The sequence below is a fragment of the Lingula anatina genome, chromosome 1 (assembly GCF_051362555.1).
Source record: "Lingula anatina isolate TDL-2025a chromosome 1, LinAna3.0, whole genome shotgun sequence".
Lineage (NCBI taxonomy): Eukaryota > Metazoa > Brachiopoda > Lingulata > Lingulida > Lingulidae > Lingula > Lingula anatina.
Window position 1 is genome coordinate 61,484,573 of NC_141767.1, and position 27,184 is coordinate 61,511,756.

The 27,184-nt window shown below is 35.4% G+C and overlaps 4 protein-coding genes and 1 long non-coding RNA gene across 8 annotated transcripts in view; 3 read left to right on the forward strand and 2 right to left on the reverse strand.

Moving 5' to 3' along the window:
• The window catches only part of LOC106154905 (synaptotagmin-1), a 28,227-nt gene extending 27,044 nt beyond the window's left edge, over window positions 1-1,183 (reverse strand). For both annotated transcript variants that reach the window (XM_013529462.2, XM_013529461.2), the window contains exon 1: window positions 1,059-1,183. The gene's annotated coding sequence lies outside the window, so the exon portion shown is untranslated. The remainder of the gene's footprint in view (window positions 1-1,058) is intronic.
• LOC106154180 (ufm1-specific protease 1) lies at window positions 1,146-9,084 on the forward strand. 3 transcript variants are annotated; one of them, XM_013528455.2, is made up of 6 exons: window positions 1,146-1,311; window positions 4,459-4,648; window positions 4,969-5,175; window positions 5,473-5,575; window positions 6,156-6,232; window positions 6,617-9,084. In XM_013528455.2, exons 2-6 carry the CDS (start codon window positions 4,526-4,528, stop codon window positions 6,755-6,757), a joined length of 651 nt encoding a protein of 216 aa, XP_013383909.2. In that variant the 5' UTR covers window positions 1,146-1,311; window positions 4,459-4,525; the 3' UTR covers window positions 6,758-9,084. The 3 variants fall into 3 exon arrangements, with proteins under 3 accessions (XP_013383909.2, XP_013383915.2, XP_086856283.1); XM_013528461.2 differs by having other exon boundaries at window positions 1,211-1,323; XM_087000157.1 differs by lacking the exon at window positions 1,146-1,311 and adding an exon at window positions 1,360-1,485.
• An 8,166-nt stretch (window positions 9,085-17,250) lies between these two features.
• Window positions 17,251-24,750, reverse strand: LOC147764853 (zinc finger protein 862-like). The gene is made up of 5 exons (XM_087016692.1): window positions 24,457-24,750; window positions 22,913-23,136; window positions 22,490-22,719; window positions 18,332-18,452; window positions 17,251-18,043 (listed from the first exon to the last, which is right to left on the reverse strand). Exons 1-5 carry the CDS (start codon window positions 24,748-24,750, stop codon window positions 17,821-17,823), a joined length of 1,092 nt encoding a protein of 363 aa, XP_086872818.1. The 3' UTR covers window positions 17,251-17,820.
• On the forward strand, window positions 18,486-21,388 carry LOC147764854 (uncharacterized). The gene is made up of 3 exons (XR_015331902.1): window positions 18,486-18,766; window positions 20,136-20,228; window positions 20,629-21,388. It is a non-coding gene; the product is annotated as an uncharacterized LOC147764854 (long non-coding RNA).
• LOC106154373 (uncharacterized) lies at window positions 24,299-27,089 on the forward strand. The gene is made up of 2 exons (XM_013528708.2): window positions 24,299-26,100; window positions 26,395-27,089. The coding sequence occupies exons 1-2, from the start codon at window positions 26,052-26,054 to the stop codon at window positions 27,087-27,089; spliced, it is 744 nt and encodes a 247-aa protein (XP_013384162.2). The 5' UTR covers window positions 24,299-26,051.
• The last annotated feature ends 95 nt before the right edge of the window (window positions 27,090-27,184 follow it).

Here is a 27,184-nt window from a genome sequence, read left to right on the forward strand (position 1 = left end):
GAAAACATCTCGTGCCAGCCACTTGGAATACAATTTATAATGAAAAAGATTTTTTCAGCCTGTTTAATCATCAATATGTTTATAATTTGATTTCTCACCAATAATCTCTCATAGGATTACACCTGAGTCACTATAGCATGAAAATTCATGTGTTAGCACTCCTATTGACGCTTCTGAAATACACAGACTATGCTGACTGCGGTTACTGATGATTGAAAACCTTGCATCATGACCTGAGTAGATTTGACCTGGTTTTCATCTGTTTTTACAGGGTGTATGATTTTATGATGGTCAAACTGGTAGAGAGCCAGATGGACATTAGCAAAGTTACAGATCTGTTGATAGGAAAACAGAGTGGCTTCACAAGAATGTGTGAGATGATAGGTAAACATAAAAATTTGAGAACTGCTGCACGGCAGTTAGTTCGGCAACTGGTCCTCATTTCCCACTTTTTGTGGCCATTGCTTTCATGTGTTAGCACAGTCAGTATATATCATAACAAACATAACAGGAGTGTTTATGCATGAATTTTCCAGCTAGAGTCACTATTGCTATCCAATGCTGCAAGTGATTCCACAAGGTAAATTCTATTTAGAAAAACCTCACCAAAGGTGATGAAGTAGCTCACAACTGACTTATCATGTATCACATTATCCAAAACGTGTTTCACGTGTAGTAAAGTTTATATTTAAAGGAAGCAAAGTAATCAGATAAAGAAAAACAGCACAAGAGAGACAGATTTAGTAAAACTCCTTCATACATTTCAATATCCCTTCATTTTGAACGTCACTTGACTATTTTCTTTAAGTTGAACCTAATGTTTCCACTGAATATGACTGTATGTTATTAAAATTTTCAATCTGATGTTATCACTAGCGAAATATCACTATTTATATAATAGTCAACTGACTACTAGTAGGTGTCTAATCTACGTGGGCATCAACAAAACCTTAACAACAGCAGGTGGGGAAATCTCAACTGAATTAGTAATCATTCTCCCTTCATTACAACTGAGGAGTAACAAGCAGGTATTTAAATGATACTTATAACAAACTTACCCGTTTTTGTTACGGATTTACAAGCATTTTGACAAAGAGGAACTTCTTTCAAACTTTTAGCTTTGAAACGCACCACTGAGCAGCTGTGAAATGACTAGTAATAAAAGGTGACGCTGTTACACAAGACAAGCCAATGTTTTTCCGCGATGCTCCTGTTGCCCCCTCTAGTGGTGGGGGCATTTACACTTGAAGGAAGAGAAATACGGACTGGGACCAAGGGAATAGCTCCAACTGTCCGAGGGGTTGGGATTTGGTAATAGCAGATGTAACTTTTATTTTTTTTGCTCTATTTTTTGTTTTTTGCAACCAACAATTAAAAGCACGAATTAGAACGCAACAGTAATATGTGGAATTTGGAAACTTGCAGATTTCACACGTGACAGTGCCAAAAGGAGGTTCCATCGTTTGTCCGACTCCGACCGAATACGTATATATTTCTTACACGTCTTGTTTATACTTGTCGAACAAAATTCAGCTGAAATGATGTGTTTTCATTTTTATGTACAGACACAGATGTGTCTGTACATATTGCCATCACCTGCGTCTGTCGTCGCCGTCGCCGATGGCGATGCCGATGCCGATGCCGTCGCCGTGCACTTTCCTTGTAAACACGATAAGTGGAAGGCAGTTTTACTTTTTGGCTTTATATTTACAGAGCTGATGAATATTCATAAAACGCAGGTCAAGTTCGAAAATCAGCATGATCGGGCCATTATTGTAGAAGTTATGCTGTTTTTTCACTTTTCAGCATATATGCAACCTTGTAAACACATTTTAAGGAAAACCGTTAGGCCTGTTGTCATGAAACTCACAGGAGTAATCAATCTTACTAAAACGCAGGTCAAGTTCGAAAATCAGCATGATCGGGCCACTATTTTAGTAGTTATGCGTTTTTTTCATTGTTCAGCATATATGCAACACTGTAAACACAATATAAGAAAAACAGTAAGCCCAATTGTCATTAAACTCACAGGAATGGTCAGTCTTACTAAAACGCAGGTTGAGTTCGAAAATCAGCATAATCGGGGCATTATTTTAGAAGTTATGCTGTTTTTTCACATTTCCTCAGATTTCCTCAGATTTAATTCTTAGGCATGTTAATAGCCTTATTATTTAAGTAATAAGATACGTAAAAGTGTTTGTTTGACATTTCCTGCATCTTTACAACATTGTTAGTTGATTATGTAAAAATGATGGTAAACTTGTTATCGTGTATTGTGTAATAAAGTGTCAAAAATGGAAATAAACTCATATCATTGCAGTTTGTCGGATTCAATCATTCACTATGTTCAGAATCTCAGAATGGAAGAAATTGGACATTTAACACTGTTCTATTGATATTTTTCCCATCTCATCAATTTTCTTAGTTGATCTTATAAAAATGGCAGTAACCTATTAATTTTGTTTTATGTTAAAAAGGTGTTAAAAATGGAAATAAACCCATTTCAGAACAGTGCAGTCTTGTTTACATTTTGGCATTTTTAAGGTGTGACTTTGAAGTTCCATCGGCCTAAAAACCTTTGTTAGTCACGTTTACTATTTGTCCATGATACTAATATTTTATTATTAAAAATTGATGATCATTATGCTGTTAAACATTATGTAATATTGCATCAAAATTTGAAAAAAACCTATTTTGGGCACTGCTCCCATGATGACCATTTAAGAAAAACCATGTCACTTACTGTTCTCAAACAGTACAGTTTATATGTACAGATGTGTCTGTACATATTGCCATCACCTGCGTCTGTCGTCGCCGTCGTTGCCGTCACTGTTGCTGTCCCCGGCGCCATGCACTTTCATTGTAAACACGATAAGTGGAAGGCAGTTTTACTTTTTGGCTGTATATTTACAGAGCTGATGAATATTCATAAAATGCAGGTCAAGTTCGAAAATCGGCATGATCGGGCCACTATTTTAGTAGTTATGCTTTTTTTTTCACTTTTCAGCATATATGCAACACTGTAAACACAATATAAGAAAAAACAGATAGGCCAATTGTCATTAAACTCACAGGAGTGGTCATTCCTGCTAAAACGCAGGTTGAGTTCAAAAATCAGCATAATCGGGCCATTATTTTAAAGAAATGCAGTTTTCTCACATTTCCTCAGATTTAATTCTTAGGTTTGTAAACAGTTTCATTATTGAACTAATAAGATACGTAAAAGTGTTTGTTTGGCATTTCCTGCAATTTTACAACATTATTAGTTGATTATGTAAAAATGATGGTAAACTTGTTATCGTGTATTGTGTAATAAAGTTTCAAAAATGGAAATAAACTCATATCATTGCAGTTTGTCAGATTCAATCATTCACTATGTTCAGAATCTCAGAATGGAAGAGATTGGACATTTAACACTGCTCTGTTGATATTTTTCCCATCTCATCAATTTTCTTAGTTTATCATATAAAAACGGCAGAAAACTGTTAATTTTGTTTTATGTTAAAAATTGTTAAAAATGGAAATAAACCCATTTCAGAACAGTGCAGTCTTGTTTACATTTTGGCATTTTTAAGGTGTGACTTTGAAGTTCCATGGGCCTGAAGACCTTTGCTAGTCACATTTTCTGAATATCCATAATATTAATATTTTATTATTAAAGTTGATGGTCATTATGCTGTTAAACATTATGTAATATTGCATCAAAATTTGAAAAAAAAAACTATTTTGGGCACTGCTCCCATGATGACCATTTAAGAAAAACCATGTCATTTACTGTTCTCAAACTTACAGGAAAGTAACATGGGACTAAAATACAGCTTCAGTAGGAAATACAGTCTGTTTGGTAATTCTTGCTGCCAGTTAAACAGTTATTTTGTGAAAATTTAATTTTTCACATATTGGCATTTTCAAGGTGTGACTTTGAAGTTCCACGGGCTTGAAGACCCATGCTAGTCACATTTTCTGAAAATCCATGATACGTATATTTTATTATTAAAAATTGACGGTCATTATTCTGTTAACCATTATGTAATATGGCATCAGAATAGAAGAAAACACAATTTTGGGTGCTGCTGCCATGATGACCATTATGGGAAAACCATGTTACTTATGATTGCCAAACTTTCAAAAAAGAAATACAGGACTAAAATGCAGTCTGAGTTGGAAAAGCAGTCTAAGGAACTTCTTTTTCTGGAAGTTATACATTTTCAAAATGTAAACTTGTCACATATTTTAATTACATTGGTATTAATTGTTGAGGATAATTAAAATTTGATGTTGAATTTGCAGTTTAACATAATGTATTTTTGCATCAGAATTGACAGTAGCCTATTTTGTGCATAGTTATTTCCTGTTTTTTGTCTGTACATTTGACAGCTTTGCTGCCTTGTTTAGATATTAGTGCTTTTAAAACGATATGTACTATATACAATCATGCTTTTCTTTATTTTTTTCTAGAGCATAAAAAGCAGTCGTCCAATCATTGAGAATATTTATTGACATTTACTGATACGGTACCTGTGCAATGACAGACTTGCTGGTTGATGTTCACGAAGACCTTCCCCTACCTCCTGATACAGTCAGTGTCCACTTGATAGAAGGTACATACCAGTACTGGCACTACCTGTGTGATGGCGTGGATGACAGGGTGTGTGGTATAGATACATGTATGTTGTTTTCAGTTACATGTAAACAACTTGAAATTATATATATGTAGTGTCAGCATGTTTGGCTGTTATTGTAGCAAATATCTGAGTTGTTTGTACATTGTTGCTTAACGATAACTAGCCTTGTTGATTATCATGGGATAAAATGTTTAAATATCTATTAGTAGTTAAGGTATGTTGTTTTCCCACAATTGTGATAAACGTACGTGTGCTAGCAATGATATGTTAATATGGAAGGTAGTTTTTTATATTAGTACAGGGTATCATACAAAATTTAAAGCATAACTTTTACATTTTTCAGGGTTGGGGATGCGGCTACAGAACGCTGCAGACATTGTGTTCTTGGATTCTCCTTCATGAAAAAAAGCCATCCAAAAGGCCTGTACCCAGCATTCCTGAACTCCAGGAGGCACTAGTTAAAATGCAAGACAAACAGAAGACTTTTCTTGGTTCTAGAGACTGGATTGGAAGCTTTGAAGTGTCATTATGTTTGGACTATTTTTATGATGTAAATGATGAGATCATTTAAGTTCAAGTTATTTTCAAAATTCAAGATTAATTTGATTAAAGTTAGTATATTGCAAAACTATTTGGAAGTTAGTGAATTGATAAATTTAGTCAATTTGTGATTGAAGCTGTAAATAAAGAGCATGGAATAATGATTAATTTAGTTATTCTAATCATTGCTTAACTGAACCATAACTATTTTGAATATTCCCTTGCTGTAAGAAGATCCATGCATGCCCCTTTAGTGTAAACAGAAGGCTTTATCTGATGTTCGTTTTTTATCGTTTTCCCTTTCTAGGTACCTGGAAAAATTGTGCACTTTGAGAGTGGAGCAGACCTGCCAAGTTGTGTAGATCAACTGGTGGACCATTTTACTACCACCAAAGCACCTGTTATGATGGGTAAAATAAATTTTAAATTTCATTTTATCTGAAAGGTACTTGAGATATTATTGTGATAATGAATAGTACTAGACTTTTCTCCCATTAAGTAATCAGTGAATGTTTTTTTTTTTTTTTTTGGTGAAGTTTTCATTTATCACTCATTAGCATTTTCAGTGGCTTTTATTTCCCATGGAACTGAATCACTTGTTAGTTTTTCAGTGCCCATAATACATAATGTAAGAGGGTATTTTAAAGCAATACCAGCATGTCTGTTTTTTTTTTTTTTTTTTTTTTTTTTTTTTTTTTCATACGAATGCGCTTACTACAGCTGGTGTTACAATACCTGTATACAGTATTGCCTCTCTGATCCCCTAGTTGAGACTTGTTTAAAGTGTCAAGCATTCAAAATATTCAGTAAATTTGTTTGAATTGAATGTTCTTGTATGGTATTGTATGTGCCTCTGTTGCAATATTGCTTTTGGGTGTTCACTTGTTTTGCAGCCTTGTGTGTCTTAGTCTCTGTTGAATTATTTGATGGTATTTAGACACAAGTAAGTTGTACAATTGTCAACTACAGCCAACTGGTTTTGTTTTGAAGGTGGAGACAGTGACAACTCTTCCAAGGGTGTGCTTGGAATCTGTAAAACGACCAATTCAACATATTTACTCATATTGGTAAGTTGTTTGCTTTCATAGATAATTATTATACCTATTTAATGGTAAAAAAAGCTGGACTTATGTTCTTTCTTTGTTTTTTACCTCTAAGCTTTTAAAAAGTGTTGATTTGTATACCAAAAAAGGGAGAGAGAGAAGCAGTTGCACTTTTATTTCAATTTCTTGAACTACAACATGAAAATAGAATTGGCAAAACAGTTAAATGTAAATAATAGATGTTTCGTAGGAAAATATTTCTGTAGCATGTTGCAACAAATGATGCTTTGAAATTTTACTGGAGATAAAACTGCAAGTTGATTTAAAGGGATATTTTTATTACGTGTAGAATGGAATCTGTTTGTTGAATTGTTCCTAGTTATAGGAGTAAAGTTGTATTTTTCACAGGATCCTCACTGCAGCAAAAGAGGTACAGATAAGGAGGAACTCCAGAGAGAAGGTTGGATTAAGTGGAGACCATTAGAAAGCTTTGTGATGAATTCTTTTTATAACCTCTGTCTACCTCAGTACAAGGCAAGACCCCCATAAATATCATTTTGAGATGTGTGATCAACTAAGAAAGCTGACACTGAGACGTGTCCATAAGGAAAAGGAGCTCTTATTTCCTTCAGAATGAATTAAGATATATCATGGTGAAGTAATCCATCTACTAAGATGAGAACCTTTAAAAATCACATAAGTGAGTCTGGTTTGTTTTTCAAGATGAGCTCATATGCTGCATTTTGTTAGATGTCAAACTTTATGAAGTTGGTCTTTTGACAGCTTTTGCTTATTTATTGTTCTTACACATTTTAAGATAAGAAGTGTACATTTTTCATACCTACAACTTCACATTATCACTCTTCTATGCAGAAGACATCCTTTCAATTTTTTATATAACATCTGGACGCTCTCTATTTCTTCCTTTTTTCACATAATTTATTTTTGCATTATTTGAAATATTGACAGTGAGAGCACTATATTAACAATATCATATATTTTACTCCAATTTCTTCAGGACATTGAAGTGCAATATAACTGTTGGTACTTAGGCATCAGTTTTCTTATTAAAGCTTTGTAGAAGTTGCCAAGAACAATGGCCAGAGTCTGGGCTGACTTCTAAGCTGTAATTGATGTTTGACATTTTTAAACTATTTTTGATTTCCCTTGGGTGAATGAACTCAAGGAGGCTCAATATTACAGTGTTATTATCTAAGAACAAGGTGATTGTTTTCCATAAAATAAATACTAACTCTTGGAGATTTTTCAAGCTACCCTCCATGTATTGAGCAGGGGTGAGGCTCTCAAGCGGCGGTTTTCTATTGCCGAGAGATAGGTTGAACTCGCCAATTTGTACTGATCCTGTACCAGCATCACTGCCATCCCCCTTAAATCTCTGGTGGAACATATCAAAGTCACGCACATTGCTGTAGCGTTTGGTGCTGATGCTTCCAGATGAGAAGGGATCAAGGGTACCCTCACTTGACTATCCCATTCCTTGAGTATCCTTCTCTGGGAACCTGAGCTTCAGTAGGCTTGCTGCTGCTGCAGTTGTGCTGTTGAAACTGCGAATGAACTTGGGCAGTTACACATGACTGTTTCAAAACAAGGCACCAGCTTAGTTTGAGTATCATTACGAGTGTTTGCAGCACTGGCAAAATACGGATGCCCAGTTTCAGCCTTAATGTTACATCCGAGTGCTGAGCTTCCTGTCTGGTTAAGATGGATTCCATCCCTCTGGAACATATTCCTGCTGCTGCCGTTCCACATATAACACACATTATCTAAGGTGTCGCAGAATTCACAGATACAATTATTTGTTGTCATTGCTTTTTTGTTGAAATCCCAGCTGTCCCACCTGGGAAGTATACTGCTGACTATAATCCTGGTGTCCTTGTACTTCCTACGCATAGTAAAGACAAGTTCTTGCATATAATCATTGGCTCCTTCTGAAGTTTGTTTCTGTGTTCAAAACAAATACTACATTTGCTCACAATTTCCTCTATTTGCTTGTTCATGCCAGGCCAAACACTAGCTCTCTAACTTGCTGTTTGCATTTGACTATGCCAGCGTGTGAGCTATGTATAATTCTAAGTGTTTCTGCTCTCAATTCATTGGTTATTACTGTCCGTTCTCCTCGATATACAATGCCATTGTATGTAGACATTTCATCTCTGAAATAACCAATATGATGCAGCAGTTGGCAACTCTGACTTCTTGTCTGGTCATCCCACACTGATAACTTGTTTCAAGATTTGAAGATTGGCATCTTTCCATGTTGCTTATACAATGTTTTCATACTTCACATTCAAACCTGTTGTATGAGTATCTGTATAGAAAATCATCAATTCATCACCAACTAAATTTTCCACATTTCCACTTAAAGGTAACCTGCTGAAATAATCAGCTACTCTACATGGTAATTTACACACCAAATATGTGGCAGCTGGGCAGACTTTTGGCAGTGTGAGTCTTTTCAGGTAAACCTTTGATTTAGCATTTAGGGTGTCATCATTGCCAACCATTTTGCAGAGTATTGTGGCTCTAGCATAGTCAGTCAGTTTAAAATGTGGCTGATTGTACATTAAACAGGAGAATGATTAATTCATCTTCAAAGCCACCTGGATCCCATGATTCTCCAAGTTGTCTAAATGTCAGTTGATATTTTCAGGGCAGTGTTTGACATTCGTTTGAAATAGTACAGGCCAATTTGGCCAGTGTGCTCTGAAAGTTACTGGCCAAACCGAAAATGCACAAGCCAGACTTTGGCCAGCTTTATTACGAAGTTACTGGCCAAATATTCAAAGTGCAAGCCATGTGGTAATGACTCATGATGGAGATGTTATCATATGCAAATAAAGAAAAAAATTTTAAAACCTTTTTTAAACCTAGAACTGTGTTTATTCTTTAGTCTACAGATTTTGCACATTCTAATCTAAATTAAACATAAACTATGTGCATATTTATTTACCCCACTTTACCTAGAGATACTTTGATAAGATTTTAAATAAAATTTTCTGTACTTATATTTCTAAAATTTTCTGAACTTGTACTCCATGAACATAATTTGTTTAATGAAATTTATATTTTGTATCTATAAGTTGCATCATCACACCAAGAAATTTTCATACAATAGATGCAAGGATTTAAGCTTCATGCTCTTTACTATATATTTGTACATAAATATATATTCTTTGGGGGGAATCGGCCGGGGGGAAATTGTCCTGATACCGATGAAGAGATAAAAGTCCGTATAAAGATCAATTTTGTCTTAAAAACTGCTCCACATCCTTCATTGTCTTCATCTGAATCACTATAACAGTCATCAAACCCCTCATCACTGTCACTGCATCCCTTTTTATGTACAGACACAGATGTGTCTGTACATATAGCCATCATCTGCGTCTGTCGTCGCCGTCGTCAGTTAAACTGTCGTCGCCGTCGTCAGTTGGCAGTTAAACAGTTTTTTGTGAAAATTTAATTTTTCACATATTGGCATTTTCAAGGTGTGACTTTAAAGTTCCATGATCTTGAAGACTTTTGCTTGTCACATTTTCTGAATGTCCATGTTACTAATATTTTATTAATAACATTTGATTGTCATTATGCTGTTAAACATTATGTAATGTTGCATCAAAATTTGAAGAAACCCCTATTTTGGGCACTGCTCCTATGATGACCATTTAAGGGAAATCATGTCACTTACTGTTCTCAAACTTACAGGAAAGAAACATGGGTCTAACATACAGCTTCAATAGGCAACGCAGTCTGTTTGGTAAATTTTTCTGGCAATTTAACAGTTTTTTGTGAAAATTTAATTTTTCACTTATTTGCATCTTTATTTTCTGTTCTTTGTCTGTACATTTGACAGCTTTGCTGCCTTGTTTCAATTCTTGGTGTTTTTGGTTTGGTACCTGCAATTTTTAAGTGTCAAGTTTATTAAAGACTGCCAACACAATCACTGAGTCAGACATAATCAATAACTGGTACATGTGATAAAGAGCTAAACATTTAACAACGTTAAAATCAACAATTGGGACAAACAAGTAGACCATTCATATATGGGGTCTTAATAAATATATATATAGAAATACTCGTTTCAAAATAAATATTAAAATGAGGTTAAATTAAGCACTATTATCATTATTAGAGAACTTGTGATATTCAGGGTGAACTCTGTAAGTCGATCTGACGGAGATGCAGTCGGTGAACTGCTGAAAACCTAACGAGATTGTTAAAAGATTCAATTGTATCCGAGTTGAAATAAAATTCATTATTTTTAGTCCGTGGGCCAAATACCGAAACCCTCCCCCCCCTTAGTGATTTTCGTTCACTATGTTTTTCTGATAGCTTAGGTCCTTAGCTTTTATTTTCTGCTTGTTTGCCATTAAACTGGTGGTGGGTGTGGGTGCTACAGCCGTTGCCATGGTAACACACGGGTTAAAAATTGACATTTCTGAGCCCAACAAAATCTAAAATATTTCAAATACATAAACTAAATAGAATTCAAAATCGTTCTAGACATGTGGTCTAAGATGTGCACTATACCTAACGATGAACAAAATTTTCCAAGATGGCGGCAAATTCAAGATGGCGGCCAATTTTTGCTGTTTTTTCAGAAATTTGGATAATTTTTAATTTTTTAATTCTTATTTAATTATTAAATAATTGCAATATCTGGGATATTTTGATGCACCAGTGTAGCATGGAATCTCTACTTTCTGCCTGTAGTGTTTGTTCAAGGTGCAATCTTTTTATTGAGATGAAAAATCCTGAAATCCAACATGGCTGCCACAAAACAAGTCTTTTACATGTAGCTGTCCTGTCTGGAAATATGACAGATTTATCATCCCAAATTAAGTTCTTCATTACTTTTGGTGCACTGAATATAAAAACAGAACCCTTTTCAATTACTTGACTTAATTTGGATTACAGTATGGCTTTCAAAATTCAAAATGGCCGCCAATGACCGTGAATTTACATCTTTGTAACCAGTAGACTAAAATATGACAGCAATATTCCTAATTTTATCTTAAGTTTGGATGAATACTTATGTTTTAATATTGCTTATCACTACTAGATGTGTGGTCATGCAAAATGATTAAAAAAAAGAAAGATCAAATGGTCAACAATAACCTAGACTAGATAAAAGACCTATAATACCCCCCCCCCCCAATAAATGCAAGTCACTCACATTTGACCTAAGAAATCACACAAAGTTTCATGTACATGCTAATCACTCACATTTGACATGGGAAAGAATACTTTTGAGTTGAAATACTAATGTATTCTGTCGCATTTGAAAGAAATGGCTGTCAATGAGTATAGGGGACTATATATTTGTGGTCAATATTATACACTCTTGCTTAAAAATTGATTGAAAATTATATTCCAAAAGAATGTTACTTAGATTGATTTTGTTAACCTGAATCCCCCTTTATCGACTTTTATTTACTATTATATATATCGCTTACATCCTAAGATCCCATTTTCTGCTTGTTTTCTATTCAATTAACCCAGCCATTGCCATACTAATACAGGGGTTCGAAATTGACATTTCTGAGACTAAGAAAATTTCATACATTTCAAATATATTAACTTCAACAATAATGTAAACTTAAGAAGACAGCTGCATTCGTGGTATGATGGCAAAACATTCTTTGAACATCCAAGATGATGTGATTTTTTTCAAGATGGCAGCAATATCAAAATTGCGGCCGGTTTAAGCTGATTTCTAAACCTGTTTCTACTGTAAGTAACTAACGTTGAAAATTTAATAAATTTAATGGGATCGAGAAATGTTAAGTATTTTGATATCCATATGGTATTTAGTCTTTACTTACGGCTTATAGTGTTTGTTATTCCTATAATTATCATTTTAAGAACAAAAAAAAAAAAAAAACTTGAAATCCAAAATGACCCCAACAAATCCTGGGTGATTTACTTTGGTATATATTACTGTCCTATTAAACTTCTAATATTGTATATTGTTCTCCGAAATTGCCTTCTTTTATTCTTTTGTATTTGTTGCTACCTTTTGATGTATTGAATTTGAATAATATGAAGCCAAGATCGTGAACATTTGTAATAACTCAGTATGGTCTACAAGTATTTAAATTATCGTGCGGTAGATGGCTGAAATTATTTGATCATCTCTTACCATCTATTGGGCAAGTTCAATGACACAAAATAGTCTGATTTTGAGTGAAAGGCAACTAGTTTGCAAATATAGATGGCGATTTTGCATTTCTATAAATTATATTTTAAGTAAAATGTTATAAAAAATTAAATTATATATTCAGTTGAAGTTAGTGGATATATTGATTTTTCCACAACGTGGATATAATTGTACCTCTCTAGCAGTTTGAAGCTGAGTTATGGCATATACATGTAAAAGTTTTATTCCATTTATTCATATAGATGAACACCATCTTAGATTGTAACAAAAACTCAGTTTCAGAGGTAAAAGCAAATTTTAATTGGCTTTCCAGTGAACATTATTCATGAAAAAAGACTACAGCCAAGACATTTCATCCATTTCCAAAAAGCCTTAATCCTAAATATTTAACTAAATGTGGACAAGTGTTTCCGTGAAAGCAGTGTAGAAAGGGCATATTTGATTATAATTAACTGCACAAATTTTAGAATTATTTGTTTGTTGCACTGTTTAATATTATTGCAGCAAAATTCATACCTGCACTGTCATGGCCATTTGTGGCCATGGTGAATTTTGGAATAGCCAAGTAAATATAATTTGGCTGAAAATGAATAGAAATGATTTATATTTAGATAATATCCTAATAGGTTAATTCAGTTTATCAGAAAGAGCACAAGAGGCATTTTGAAACGAAAATGTAATATATATTCGGTCAGCACAGCAATATGTATGAACCCTGTTTTGTGATGGCCACCATGGGTTTTAGGTTTTATTACACTTAAAAAAGAGGATATAGGAGTAACAAACACTGTAAACAGTAATTATGCAATTCTGTTCATATCAGCATATCCAAAAACCTAACATTTTTTCAATTCCAATGCTGCTTTCAAAGTTCACAAAAAGCTACTTTCAGGAATAAGAAGAAAATTAACATAAATCTATCGTCATCTTGGATTGGCTGCCATTTTGGCAATTGAACTACGATAATTTTTTCAAATAATTTTGTTGATAACTGAGGTCCAAGTCTAATTTTTTTAAAAAGTTTACAATACAGCGAGATCATATATTTGAAATACATGGCAATTTTAAGGTCTCAGAAATTATAATTTTAAAACCCCTGTGTTACTATGGCAACAGCTGAATCTGTCACACCTTTCACCTATTACATGGCAAACAAGCAGAATATTTGAACTTAGGGCCCAAGCTATCAGAAAATCATAGTAAAAAAAATTGCTAATAGGGCTGAGCTAGCTTGAGTTTATTAAATTTTATTTTGTATTGGAATAATGTATTATATCATTTCATGTGTAAGCAAATTGGCGGCCATTTTGAATTTCGAATGTCATAATGCAATCTGAATTAACACAATTTATAGAAAAGGGTCCTAGGTCCATATTCAGTACACCTAAAAGTAATAAAGAATGTAATTTGGGGTGATTAATGTGGCATCTTTCCAGTTAGGACAGCCGTATGTAAAAGACATGTTTTGTGGCAGCCACCTTGGATTTCAGGATTTTACGTCAAAATTAAAAGGTTACATCTTCAACAAGCACTTAAGGCAGACAGCAGAGGCTTTTTACCATTATGGAACATCAAAACACATGCCACATTGCAATTTCTTAATAATTAAATAAAAACTCAAATATAAAAAATTCCCAAAATTATTAAAAAATGAGCAATAATTGGCAGCCATCTTGAATTTGCTGCCATCTTGGGACATTTTGATAATTGTGAAGTATAGCACACTTCTTAATTTACACATCTGGTATAATTGTGAATTCCATGATTTTAAATGCATTTTGAATATTTAATTTTTATTTTTGGTCTCAAAAATATCAATTTTCAACCCCAGACATTACCATGGCAACAGCTCTGTTACTCATACCCACCACCAGGTTAATGGCAAACAAGCAAAAAATAAAAGCTAAGGGCCTAACCTACCAGAAAATAATAGTAAACAAAAATCACTAATGGGACTAAGTTGGTGGGAGATAATTTAAATAAATATTCTGTTGGAAGAATATATTATATCAATTTTAGCCAGTGTGTATAAGCATATTGGCGGCCATTTTGAATTTTGAAAGTCTTAATGTAATCAGAATTAATGCAAATTGTTTTAAAAAGTCCTAAGCTCGAATTCAGTTTATTAAAAGTAATAAAGAATGACACTTTGATGATAAATCTGGCATCTTTCCAGTTGGAACAGCAGACTTATATTTTGGCCACCATTTTGGATTTCAGGATTTTACAACAAAATCAAAAGGTTTCATCTAAAATAAATACTGTAGGTAGCAAGAAGAGGTTGTATGCTATTCCGGCGCATCAAAACATATCCCACATTCTTATTCCTTTATTATTGAATAAAAACTCAAATATGAAAAATAATTGAAATTACTCAAAAATTAGCAAAAATTGGCCGCCATCTTGAATTTACAGCCATCTTGGAATATTTTGAGGATCATAAGTATAGTGCAGCTCTTAAACTATACATCTGAAAGGATTTTGAATTCCATTCACTTAACACATTTGAAAAATTTAATATTTTTTTGGTCTCAGAAATTTCAATTTTTTATCTCAGACGTTACCATGGCAACGGCTGTAGCACACACACCCACCACCAGTTTAATGGCAAACAAGCGGAAAATCAAAGCTTAGGACCTAAGCTATCAGAAAAACATAGTGAACGAAAATCACTAAGGGGGGGGAGGGGGGTCTATATTGGCCCATAGACTATTTGTATTATTTGTATAGTATTGCACTGTACTGTAATAGCGTGCGCTAGGTAATTCAAGTTCTCTTACCCTACACACGTTGCACGTCGCACCCATTTAACCCCCTCCCCCCCTTTTTTCTTTTTTTGTTCCGCTCAGGAAAAAAAATCAGAAAACGTCAAAAACATGTGTTAGGTCAAAGAGCTCAGACTATTAGTTCGTTTCTGCTTTGATTTTGTTTACTTAGATCTACCACTTGAAGTTGAAGCCGATTCTGCGACGCTCTCACTCTCACATTTTTAAAAACTTCTCCATGCAGCTTGATGATCCACATGCATCACGTTTTCTCCCGGAAGCGTCAACTGCGCAAAATCGCAAGACGTAAGTTCTCTACTTCTATGGTGAAACGAAACAGACAGCATTTCCTATACTTCGTCAAAATCCGGCGCGCAAACGAAGGCTAGATGCTTTCAAAAACGACAGCGAGACTGTGAATACGTCATTACGGAATTCCCCAACTTCAACCAATCACGATTATGAGAGTGAAAACGAGGTTAGCAGTAAGGGTAATCCCATGAACTTCCCTGTAAATTTTGGCATACGAGTCAGACTTAAATTGAGTCTATATTTTGCCGATAAACTTAATACAGTAAGTTGACATAAATCGCCAAAATGGCGACTTGCACCATAATTTTCACTCGCCAGATTTAATTTTAACTCGCATTGGCGAGCTGGCGAGTGGGAGTGTCAAACGCTGCAGGGGGTTGCTTTTTCTTTTTCCTTTTCCTTTGAAACCACTGGTGCATTCTTCCCATGAGGAGACGTAGAACCCCAGAATTTGCTCCTATAGAGATGTTGCACAAAGTAGAATATATTTTGGGAGTTTCCATTCACCCCTCATTGCTGCTGTAAATAGACAAGCTTTGTTGTCTTCTTGGTTGGCTCCTCTGGCCACTGGTTATGACAAGCCAAAGGGGAAATAATTGCAGAACATGTTTATCACAGCCCAGAACCAATATATAGTATTCAGAAATATGATTTCAATGCCAAAAATGATATCTATACACATATCAGGAAGTATTTTTATACTTCAGAAATGATTTCATCTTCAGAAATATCCTACATCATAGATAAGAAACATTTATCATTCATAAGAACTGAAGTTCATGTTGCAGAAAAAAAATCACATCAGAATATTTTAGAACATGCCAGGAGACCACGTGACCAAGCCGGTGGCGTCATTGACATGTGACCAAGCATGGCGAACGAATTCGACGGTCTGTTGACAGAATTGCGGCATAACGCCACATTCCTGGATGTAGGGCGATTGTCAATAAACTTCTGATTCTGGTAACAAACCTTTTGGCGATATCATGTCTCGCAGGCGACAAACACGTTATCCTGACAATGAAATTGACTTTCTGATGTCGCTACCTCGGTTTGCTGGTGAAGCTGATGTGCAAAGGAATACAGTGGACTTGATTACAGCTGAATAGATCTAGGCCTTTTCACATTGATGACAGCGTGAGAACAGATGATTTAACTGTTTTACTTGATTTATTACTTTATCACATTCTGGCTTTTCGAGAGCATTTTCAGGAAAGGGCTTCTTACTTAGAAAGCCCTGGTTCTAATACTGTCACTGACCATGTCCATGCTGACGACACTGGCACGGAGGACACTAGACACAGTTTATCTTGCACTAGGCCAACTGAATCAGTGCCTGGCCGTCCAGTAATCGACATTAACCCTTGTCAAGTTGAATGTATGAGAGAAATGGGGTTCAAATGGAGGTCCATAGCTAAAATTATGAGTATAAGTGAAAGAACTGTCATGAAGGTTTTTTTGATAATTTCAATGTCGAATATAGCTGTGTGTCTGACGAAGAGCTGGACAATATATTGAGATGTATAATGGAAGTAAGTGAACGATCAGGAGAAACTCTTATGATTGGGGCCTTAAGAACCCGAGGTAAGTTCCCTGTCTTTGGTCTACCCCTATATTAAGCCCATGATAATAGGTCCTGGCTATAAAACAGTATTATTGGAAGATACTAAGATGAAATGAACTTGAATGGTAACTGCTAGTAGTCTAGCTGTTGAAACCCTACTGTAGAAACATTGTAAATTCTGATATTGACTCAAGGTTTAAGTAGGCCCACCTGAATTAAAATTTGCTTTCCACTAAACCAAACAAAACTAAGCATAACTTATTTTTCTTTTGCAGGTATCAGAATACAGAGGAGAAGAGTGCGTGAATCTCTCAAGAGGATCGATCCAGTGGGGAGGGCTCTTAGCAGGGTATGAAATTCGTGAAAATTTGAAGCCGGACAGCAGGGCTGGCAACTTTGAATAGTAGCCAGCCCTGACCAAAAGTAGCCAGTCCTGAATTTTTTTTTTTGAAAATTGCCTAATTAAATCAATTGCAGGCAAGAATGATATTAAAACAAAGACTCTTAGTCTCAAGGTGAATTTATTCAAGTATAGATTCTTCACTGTCAGCATCTGAAACATTATGCTCTGAACCCAAATCGGAAAAGTCTGATTCACTGTGACTGTCATAATCAGAGTCTAGGTTTGGATCCTCGGGTTTCTGGACATCTGGTGCAGCAGCATCTGCCTCTGCCTTTAAGTATCTCATTTCATCTGCAGCAGGCCTTTTGCGATGACCTCTGCTGACAGACCTCGGGGAATAAAGGCCGCCGTCTTTTCTGGGTGTTCCAGCAATGTATGGCAGGGGTTGGGTCATATTCTGCTATCTCTGCAGGTCAGGAGTGCTGTCAGAGTGGAAGCCCTCAGTTTGTTTCTCAACTGGGTCTTAATGATTTTTAGTTGAGAGAAACCTCTCTCACATTCTGAGGTCCCTGCCGGAAGTGAAAGAATCAAATCCATGACCTTCAAGATGTTAGCATACTTTGGTTGATACAGACTATTGATCGTCTCCCAAGACGAGGTGTGCACTTTGTGACTGAAAATAAATATGCATTACCTTTAATTGTTTTCATGTTATATTTCAACATAATGGAATGCAGTTTTATCTATTTAATTGATATTTGAATGTCAGATCTTATTTATTTGATTTTAAATTTATATTTAAATTATTTAAAATTGAAAACACATTGTTGAGAGAATTATGGTTATTGTTACAGTTAAGTATCCTTTCTAACTGAATTTTTATACTAATTTAGTTTTGAAGTTTGGTTCCAAGTTTCACCATTTACTATCTATCTCTATTTGCTCATAATGATGTACATACTTTTCATAGAGGACATGTTTCAAAGAGGTCCATTCTGCATCCATGACAGCCAAGTCCACACTTTGCTGCAGATGGTTATTAAAGTGATCTACCACTTGTGCCAGCATGTCATTACCAAAATCTGTGAAATAGATAAAATCAGAACAAAAATATTAGTATACTCAAGGAGTTATAACAGAAGGAGATTACACGCGTGGGGGCGGAGCCCGTATTACGGTCTCTCATTGGTCGGAATGAATAGAACCCAGAGAACAATGGATGCCTATCTCTGTTACGCTTAATTGTTGCTCTCGTTTAAATCTCGTTTGTTAGTATCTGTGCCTTCGTCTGTTGATTTTAGAGGACAGAAACAGAAACGGAGTCCCAAGTTTCTAAAAAATGAGAGAAATACAGAATTTATATGATATTACGTTGGACAAGGTTTTCAAAAAACAGGTAAGTGCTTTTAAATGCATAACTACTCGAAATATGAAGATAAATTGCAACTTTTATGCCGTGGGGTCTCACTGTATAAGTGTCCAGCTCCACGTCGATCTCGCGAGGTGGTGTGTGGAGCATAAATATTGCACGAAAAATATTTCCCACTCATAACAAGTGCTTATAAATATAGTATCAGATGAAGAAAGTTTGGTCTTTATGCGGTTGCAATTGTTAAGTAATTTGTGGCAATAGCAAAGAATAAAACTTAGGTGCACTTTCAGTAGCCGAATAACAAGCAGATGCTTAAGCCGCCATCTTGTTAATATTTCGAAAAAAAATTACTCCAAAAGACATTTTCCTCCTACTTTTTGAAACTTGTGTCACATGACAGTCATAAAATTTAACTAATTGTTATGTGTGCAACACACTTGCTTGAGCAGTATTGTTTTTTTTTTGCGATTTTATATGTGGTCTAGCTTGGATACGACAATTGACAATTTTCATGAGTTCCGATCAAAAAGTGTTACGCTTTTTACGGCCAAAAGCCTTACCGCTTTTTGTACTTTTCAAATGCAAGATTATAAAAAAATTTGGTGTGTTTAGATTCTTGAACATCTTGGTCGTGGCGTGGTATATATTGCATGGATACTGCTCCAATATTTCTTGAAAAAAATAACCTGATTTGTTCAGAATACCAATTTTTTACTCTAGTGTTATGGGTAAATGTACCATTTTGGCCTTTACCTTTTTCATGTTTAAATCTAAAAAGACTTATCATGACAGTTGGTCATCATTTTTCTTCTCACCATGGTGGGTGGCTTTGGAGTGGTAACTTTGTTGTTAAAGTAAAGTGCTCAGTTTTTTTGACTGGAAAATTTTGCCTCCACCCAGCATTTTCCATCATGGCGGTCTAACAGGAAGTTTGACTTCATGGCATAGTTATTTTTAACTTATTTAGTCTTCTTTTTACATATATATGTTTTAATTCATATTAAACCTTTGAAAAATGAACACATGAATCCTGGTGCTTTTAATTTAAAGTCTTAAGTTCACCTAGGCTCCACCAATTACTTTACCTGTTATCTCACTACACATCTCCCTTTGAGTCAAGGTGTGTAAGACACACCTTATTGTGTAAGACACCTCTATAATTAAGGGGTACTTGCTTCTCTACTTTAATTATACTTCACTACTTTGGCATGTTAGGTGGCAAGCTTGGATGTTTCAGTTCATTTTAAGAAAGAAGCTTTGCCTTGGTGGTTACAAAAGAATAGAACTCTAAATATTTCATCTTGCAGTGTTGAAACAGAAATTCTCTCAAAATTGATAATGAATTTTACATGCATATCTTAACACTACTCAAGTTTTTTTTCTTTTATTATAGATATGGGAGAAGGCTGCATTGAATATATGAATTATGGTCAGCCTGGAAAAAATTAAAAAATGTCAATGAAAAAAGGAGGTCAGCGTGTCTGGGGTAAGTTACTTTTGTCATAATGCCTAAGATGCATTAAACATTCACTAACAACAGTACCCTTTTTAATTTTTTTTCAAAATACAACAACCTTGGGCATTTTCCTTTTAGCAACCAAGTCTCTCTGAAATCCCCTTATTGTCCTGTCAGAAGAACCAGGGCGGATTTAAATAATTTCTTGTAATAAGTACAATTTCTTTCAATTTCTTGGGGTTATTAGCTTGTGATCATGAATCTTGATATTCTACATAAATTTAGTTGTAAATTGTTCATTTATGTGGTGAACATTATTTCAGTCAAGTCATAACAAGACACATTAAACTTCACTGCGTAATACCATAATGTCTACATGGATACTAGTAGTTCATAATGCTATTATTATGTTTTTTTTTCTAACCTACAGGTTTCTCTCTTTTCTGAGTGGCATGGCATTGGCAGGCAGAAGAAAAGGCCCTGAAGAAATTCTCACTTGAGTTGTCCTTTTTGGAGAAGAAACTGGATAAGACTGGCCAACAGAGATTGCATTAAATTAATAGTGCTCCTTCATGACATTTTAAAATATTTTCAGTCACCTAACTGACTCTATACATTTCAAAAGTTGACATAAATTTTATGTTACTGTCACGTGGAAAAAAATTCAAAACCTATATATAATTTGTTGAGTGCCATGGTATAACAGTCTACTTGATTGCCAGTAAATTTTGGACTGTTAGTGAAATTTCTTTAAAGCAGTCACTTACTGGCCCAGTTAATTTTTTCAGCTGTAACATGTACTCCAGTTCATTTTATAAATGTTCTTATTAAGTGTTGTCTTGATTTATAATAACCTTTTGAAAATCCCATGTTTTTTATCCTATTTGTAAGAATTAGCCACTTTATCTTCTAGGGTTTTTTTTTTCATTCAGCTCATTAGATTCTCAGACCTTGCTGGCCTGTGAGTGGAATAGTATCTGGCACAGACTGGTATCAGCAAGTCAGATAAAAAAGAATATAATTATTTCTATTTGCACGGTTGAAAAAATTCCAACACAGCCTGCATAAAACTTGGAAAAGTATAGCAACTTAATCATTCTTATGACTTCATTAATTACTGCTTATGTGTAAAATTTTGTTTTTGTTCTTCTATTGATTTAATAAAATGGTTTTACTCACAGATGCTACTATCATGATGCTTGAGTATATAGAGTTGACTTAAAAGATATTTTAAGTTAATATAGTAAATAATAGTTTGAAATTCAAAATTCTCATCTTTATTTGTTTCACTTTAAAGAGCTCAGTTAATACTAAAAATTCTGACATATTTTGTACATAAATATATTTATGAATGAATAGAAATTCTTAATGTTTAGCACTTTGCACTGGTTTACCGACAAATAAGAAGTGTTAGTATGTGTCAAAATAATCCTGAAAATAAAAAGGGAGATTTCCAAGATAAAGAAATTTATAACGAGTATTTAGCAAACTGACATGTCGTGGCATTGCCTCAACCTTTGATTAAAATTTCACTTTAATGCATTATGATATTAAAATTATACCGAGGGAGAGAAAAAAATACTTAAAGAAATTTAAAACTAGTCACAAAGCTTAGGCACTGTCTCAATGTATATGTTTATGGGACCAAAGGGCAGGGGGGTCCAAACGTTTATGTATTAATATTATGCCCTTTGGCAGTGAGGACAGACGTTCACTTGAATGTCATTTTTACAAACCACAGTTGGGACGTTTTCTGTTGACTTATCCTTGGTGATTTTTCACTGTGTTGTGCAAAAGAAAAGCCATCTATCACCGACTCAAAAAAAAACTCATGGCGACCATCCTCAGTCACCACCTTATAATCGCTTTCTATGATATCGTTCCCTCCCAGCACATCGTCCAAATAACTACCTGTGAAAAAAATCGTCAGCATACAGCGCCGCTTTGACACTACTGATCTCGAATTCTAACGCGAAATAACGCATATAAAATCAATCTCCAAGCGGAGGAGAGCGACCCAGACGAAACCTTGAGACAGGAGGCCCCCCGTAGCTAGCTCCGCCCACCGTAACAGACATCGGACAATAGAGAGGCTTGCGTGTAATCTCCTTCTGTTATAACTCCTTGGTATACTTAAGACACTTATGTTACTCATGAAAAATGTCAATAAACCTTTTCTAAAAATATTTGAGGCAGTACTGTTCTTTAGGTGAATTTCTAAGATTATTTTTATAAGATTTGCAATAGTAACTTAGCAGAATTTACAACAGAAATGAACTGTTAATGCTGACCTGGAGCATCTTCAAATGTGGGAGGCCAAGACTGTAAATTGGCTATACGGGTGCAACTGAGTAGACCCTTGTCAATGACAGCAAATCGTTTATCCAAAGATGACACCAAATTATCCAGAACTTTCCTCTTTTGGGCTTCATAAGCTGCAGATTGCCCCTGTAGTTGTTCCCCTTGATACTTATCACGCACAGTCAGGGCAGCTTGTAGTCTCCTCATGTTCAGGCCAGGACTGAAAATACAAAGTTAATATCCCCACTAGTGCAAAACTGAATCAACAAGTCACTACATTTGTCTAACAAACTACAAGCAGGCACACACAATTTGCAGTGACCTGTACTTTAATTGTAAGCTTTCATCCAGAAGAAGCAGAAATGATAACATAAAGGAATAGTTTTTTATACAACACTATTAAATTTGCTGACCTGGTATGAAGGTTGATGATGTTGAGTGTGGTGGTTTCCAACTCCTGATGGACTTCATAAATACATGTCTGTCGCTTCTGTAGTGCCATGGACAACCTCACAAGAACAGCAACCAGATCTGTGAGAAAATGGGCAAAGAGCATTACATCTTTTGATCTCAGGAGCTTGATCAAGTGCTTGGCTTTGGATTGTACTGCTGATGTTCCACTGGGAGTACTAGCTACCTGTTGTAAGAAACAAAAAATAGAGTAGCATAATCTGAGATTCAGTAAAATTGACCATATCATTTACATTAATAATATCACAAAAATTGATTGTGCTATTGTTAACTTTTTATTTACTTATGCCTATTATATAATATTAATTATAGTTATATGTTTAGATCTATGTTAATTGTTAAAAAATACATCTAAATATCATCATTGTGATATTATATTGATGATTGACTATATTTGTCAGTTTATATGTTCTTGTTACAGGTTTACAGTTATTGTTATAACTTAAAAAAAAATAAAAAAATACACTTCCATTTGTCAATGTGAAAAATATGTACCTCATTCAGATGCAGGGCAAAGGCTTTGTAGCCTTTCCAGATTACATTCAGTGCTGTCATGGTGTGCCCAAGCCACCGAGTGCCACCAACTCTAGTTTGCATATAGTAGCAGGGATCTTCAGAGCCTCAAATGCTGCACAGTACGGAGCTTTGTTAGTATCATATTAACTTTTTTTTATTTTCATTTAAGTTTTATGTTATGGAATTTTCACCGCGGTGAAAATTATTTTCACCATAGTGAAAAATAATTTACACCGCAGTGGAAAATAATTTACACTGGGGTGGAAAATAATTTTCACCGCGGTGGTAATTCCTGGCCATCTCGGCCCGGGTAATGCATACATGTAGGTTATACGAATCCAACATTTACCAGATGTCTGGAAAGGATGTTGATAAAGACAAGCACATGCACATGTACGCGGTTTAACCGTCTATGTGCCAATCATCCCAGGAATCTGGAGGAAGCGGGCAGTATTCGAATAGATTAAAAATCACCGAAATGCTGCAATGTTGTACGTGGCTTTTCCCTTTATAATAACTTGCGTATTATTGGGATTATTGGTAGAAAGAAACCTTTCCGAAGAAACCGAGATTACATCTGTTAAGATAAGATCTAAGAAACACATCACAAAAAATATTTAAAATTGCCTATTCATCACCCGGGCCGAGATGGCCAGGAATTACCACCGCGGTGAAAATTATTTTCCACCGCGGTGAAAATTAATTCCCACCGTGGTGAAAATTATTTTCTCCGCGGTAGAAATAATTTTCACTGCGGTGAAAATTCCATAAAATAAAACTTAAATGAAAATAGAAAAAAGTTAATATGATACTAACAAAGCTCCATAGCACAGAGACCACTTGTCTGCTTGGCACTTTTGTGATACATCTTGTACAATTCATCCATCAAAGTGTATACCTACTTGTAGAGAGGTGTGTTGGAGAGAACATCTTTGAATGATAACTCGATACGATGTGACATGCATTGTACCATAATGATTTCTGGCGATATATTTCTTCTAAACAGAGCTATAACCCCTGAGATCTGTCCTGTGTTGACTGAAGCTCCATCTCCTGCAAATCCTATTATTCGCCTCTGAATGTCCTTCAATCTCAGTTCCCTGGCATTCAGGGCTGCCATTATGGCATCATAAATACCTGCAGCATTTGCAAATGCACAAGCCACCATCCCAACAAAGTAACAATGAGTGACACCATTTATGGCGAAGTGGATATACACAACCTCATTTTCTGTAACAGAAATATCTGTAGTACCATCTGACATAACTGTAATAAAGGTAGCCTGAGATAACATGTCTTCAATCTTATTGCGCTCCACCTCTGCAATTAATATCATAAACTGTTTGGCACTGTGTTCATTTTTGTATGTTTGACCTATGTCAATGCATTTTTTCTCATTGAGCTCACACTGCCACACAAAATCGGAAAGTGGTCGAGACTTTTTGGTAAGTGCATGAACAGTTCGTACCAGGTGCTGAACTTTATCAAAAGTTGACTTATTGAGGGCTTGAATTGACTTTTCTGCAATACTTGTGCTAGAGGAGTCCCTTTTTGCTGACAAATATCGCTTGGCATAACGGTGTCCTTCGGACACTGCATGAGTAGCTAGTGAGTCATGCCTAAGGTTGCATGACCCGCCTATTACAAACGCACCATGGGCATACTTGTGAAATTTATCTGGTTGTTTCCTAGAAACCAATGGTGCAAATACACTCCGACAGGTCTTGCAAAAAAGTTTGACGTTTAAACTGTCAGTGTCATCAAAAATTAACCACGAAAATTCAGTTTTCCATGATGGCACAACTGACCTTTTCCTTTTTGTGTCATCATACACTTTATTGGACTGTCTGATATCTTCCTGCGTTTTTTTCTTGCATGCTGGGGCATCATTTTCATTATTGCTGTTAGCACCAAAATACTTGTACAAGGTGGACTGCGACTTCTTACACGCCGTCTTGTAGACTCCACATGCGTCGTGACGTCATTCAAATATTTTTTAATGAGAAAGAAATTGTAGCTTACGTAAATGTTAAGAAAATTACAATTACAGATTATAGAAAAATCAAAACTTAAACTTTGTAATAAGAAGAGATTGTGTTGTTTTGAACTTGAATGATCATGCATTGTTCGTTATTCTCGTAAACAAGCATGTAAATGCCGCGTTTGATACTTTGTATCAGACGCGAAGGATCTTTGCCCCCTGAACTACTTGGATGTCTCTGCGCTCGACAATATGTACTTGTGTTTGCGGAATGAGCCGAGGATTGCCGCTTGAGGATCTTTGCGCTAGGCATGCCAGGAAAACGGTGACTAAGCATGTACTTTCTGTTTTAGTTCATTTGTCGAGAGTGTCGATTTCTTGAAGGGTGAGCCTCATTGTTTTTGTTTTATTTCAACCAAATGTGCTTAATATGAACGGGCATATTGATATACAATTATTTTAGAGGCCAGAAAATGGCCAGACCGATGGACTGGCAACTTTTGGAAAGAGACCGCCTGGGTGATAATTGAGCCGTCCCGGGCTGCCGGACGGTCCTTATTCGTACCCTGCTCTTAGACGCTGACATGTTATTTACCAAAGATCATATTGGGTTCCTTTTCCCAACTACATATGGTAAGGTCCTAGTACATGTCTAGTAGTATATATAAATTATATTTTAGTGTTTACTCTAATGATTTTCCTATTTGATTACACTGGGCATTTTATTAATCAAAGTTATGAATTATTTTATTAGCCACTTTGGTCACTGTACATGTGATGTTGAAGCAAAGAAATGTACCTAATAAACAGTTGAATTTGAATTCTTCTATCTTGCAGTAAATGTATATATGTCTTTTTATGCCTAAAATAGGGTCTAGGATTATGAGTGCAATATTGTTCATACAATATTTTCATTAAATTTTGCAGGCACATCAACGGAAACCATAAGCTCATGGGGATTCATTATACATGGAGGAATTGATGGACAATCTCGTCTTTGTGTATTCTTGAAATGTGGTACATCTAACAAATCACAAGTTGTTATGGAGCATTTTATGGAAGCAGTCGACACTTATGGCTGTCCTCTTCGTGTGCGTTCGGATTATGGAACCGAGAACGTTGAAGTAGCACGATATATGATTGAAACAAGAGGACCTAACAGAGGCAGTTTCCCGACAGACAAGTCAACTCACAATCAACGAATAGAGAGGCTGTGGAGGGATGTCCGTGAGTGCGTGACCAGCATTTTTTCAGACATTTTCCATTTCATGGCGGATGAAGGAATTGCCAACAGGTATGATGAGCTGCATATCTTGGCCATGCATTATGTCTTTTGTCCCAGGATAAATAGAGCCCTTGAAGAATTTAGGGAACAATGGAACAATCATCCTATGCGAACATCTCAAAACAGGAGTGCAAGTATGCTTTGGTATGAAGGGATGCTGAGGAATCCCACCCTCGTCTATGATGGGCCAGTCGAATTTAATGATTCTGATGAGCCCGTGCCAAACATTACCACCAATAACAATGTCCAAGTCCATGAACTGTCGCTTCAACTTACTCCAGATATCATTGAGATTCTTAACAACCAAACTGACCCACTCGTTGAAGATGAATGTTGAGGAATTGATACACTTAGAAGGACTGTTGACTTGCTATCACATATTGTACATGTATCATAAATATCCACATTGAAAAAAAGATAATCAGAGAATAA

Bases quoted from the DNA above. Each gene is read 5' to 3' on its own strand.
- LOC106154180 (XM_013528455.2), top strand. From the start codon at position 4,526: ATGACAGACTTGCTGGTTGATGTTCACGAAGACCTTCCCCTACCTCCT. The intron at 4,649-4,968 runs GTGTGTGGTATA...TACATTTTTCAG, and splicing joins GTGATGGCGTGGATGACAGG to GGTTGGGGATGCGGCTACAG. The intron at 6,233-6,616 runs GTAAGTTGTTTG...TATTTTTCACAG, and splicing joins CAACATATTTACTCATATTG to GATCCTCACTGCAGCAAAAG.
- LOC147764853 (XM_087016692.1), bottom strand. From the start codon at position 24,750: ATGTCAGATGGTACTACAGATATTTCTGTTACAGAAAATGAGGTTGTG. The intron at 18,453-22,489 runs GTCAGCATTAAC...TCTATTTCACAG, and splicing joins CACATTTGAAGATGCTCCAG to ATTTTGGTAATGACATGCTG. The intron at 18,044-18,331 runs GTATGTACATCA...ATTTATTTTCAG, and splicing joins AAACATGTCCTCTATGAAAA to TCACAAAGTGCACACCTCGT.
- LOC106154373 (XM_013528708.2), top strand. From the start codon at position 26,052: ATGTTATTTACCAAAGATCATATTGGGTTCCTTTTCCCAACTACATAT. The intron at 26,101-26,394 runs GTAAGGTCCTAG...TAAATTTTGCAG, and splicing joins CCTTTTCCCAACTACATATG to GCACATCAACGGAAACCATA.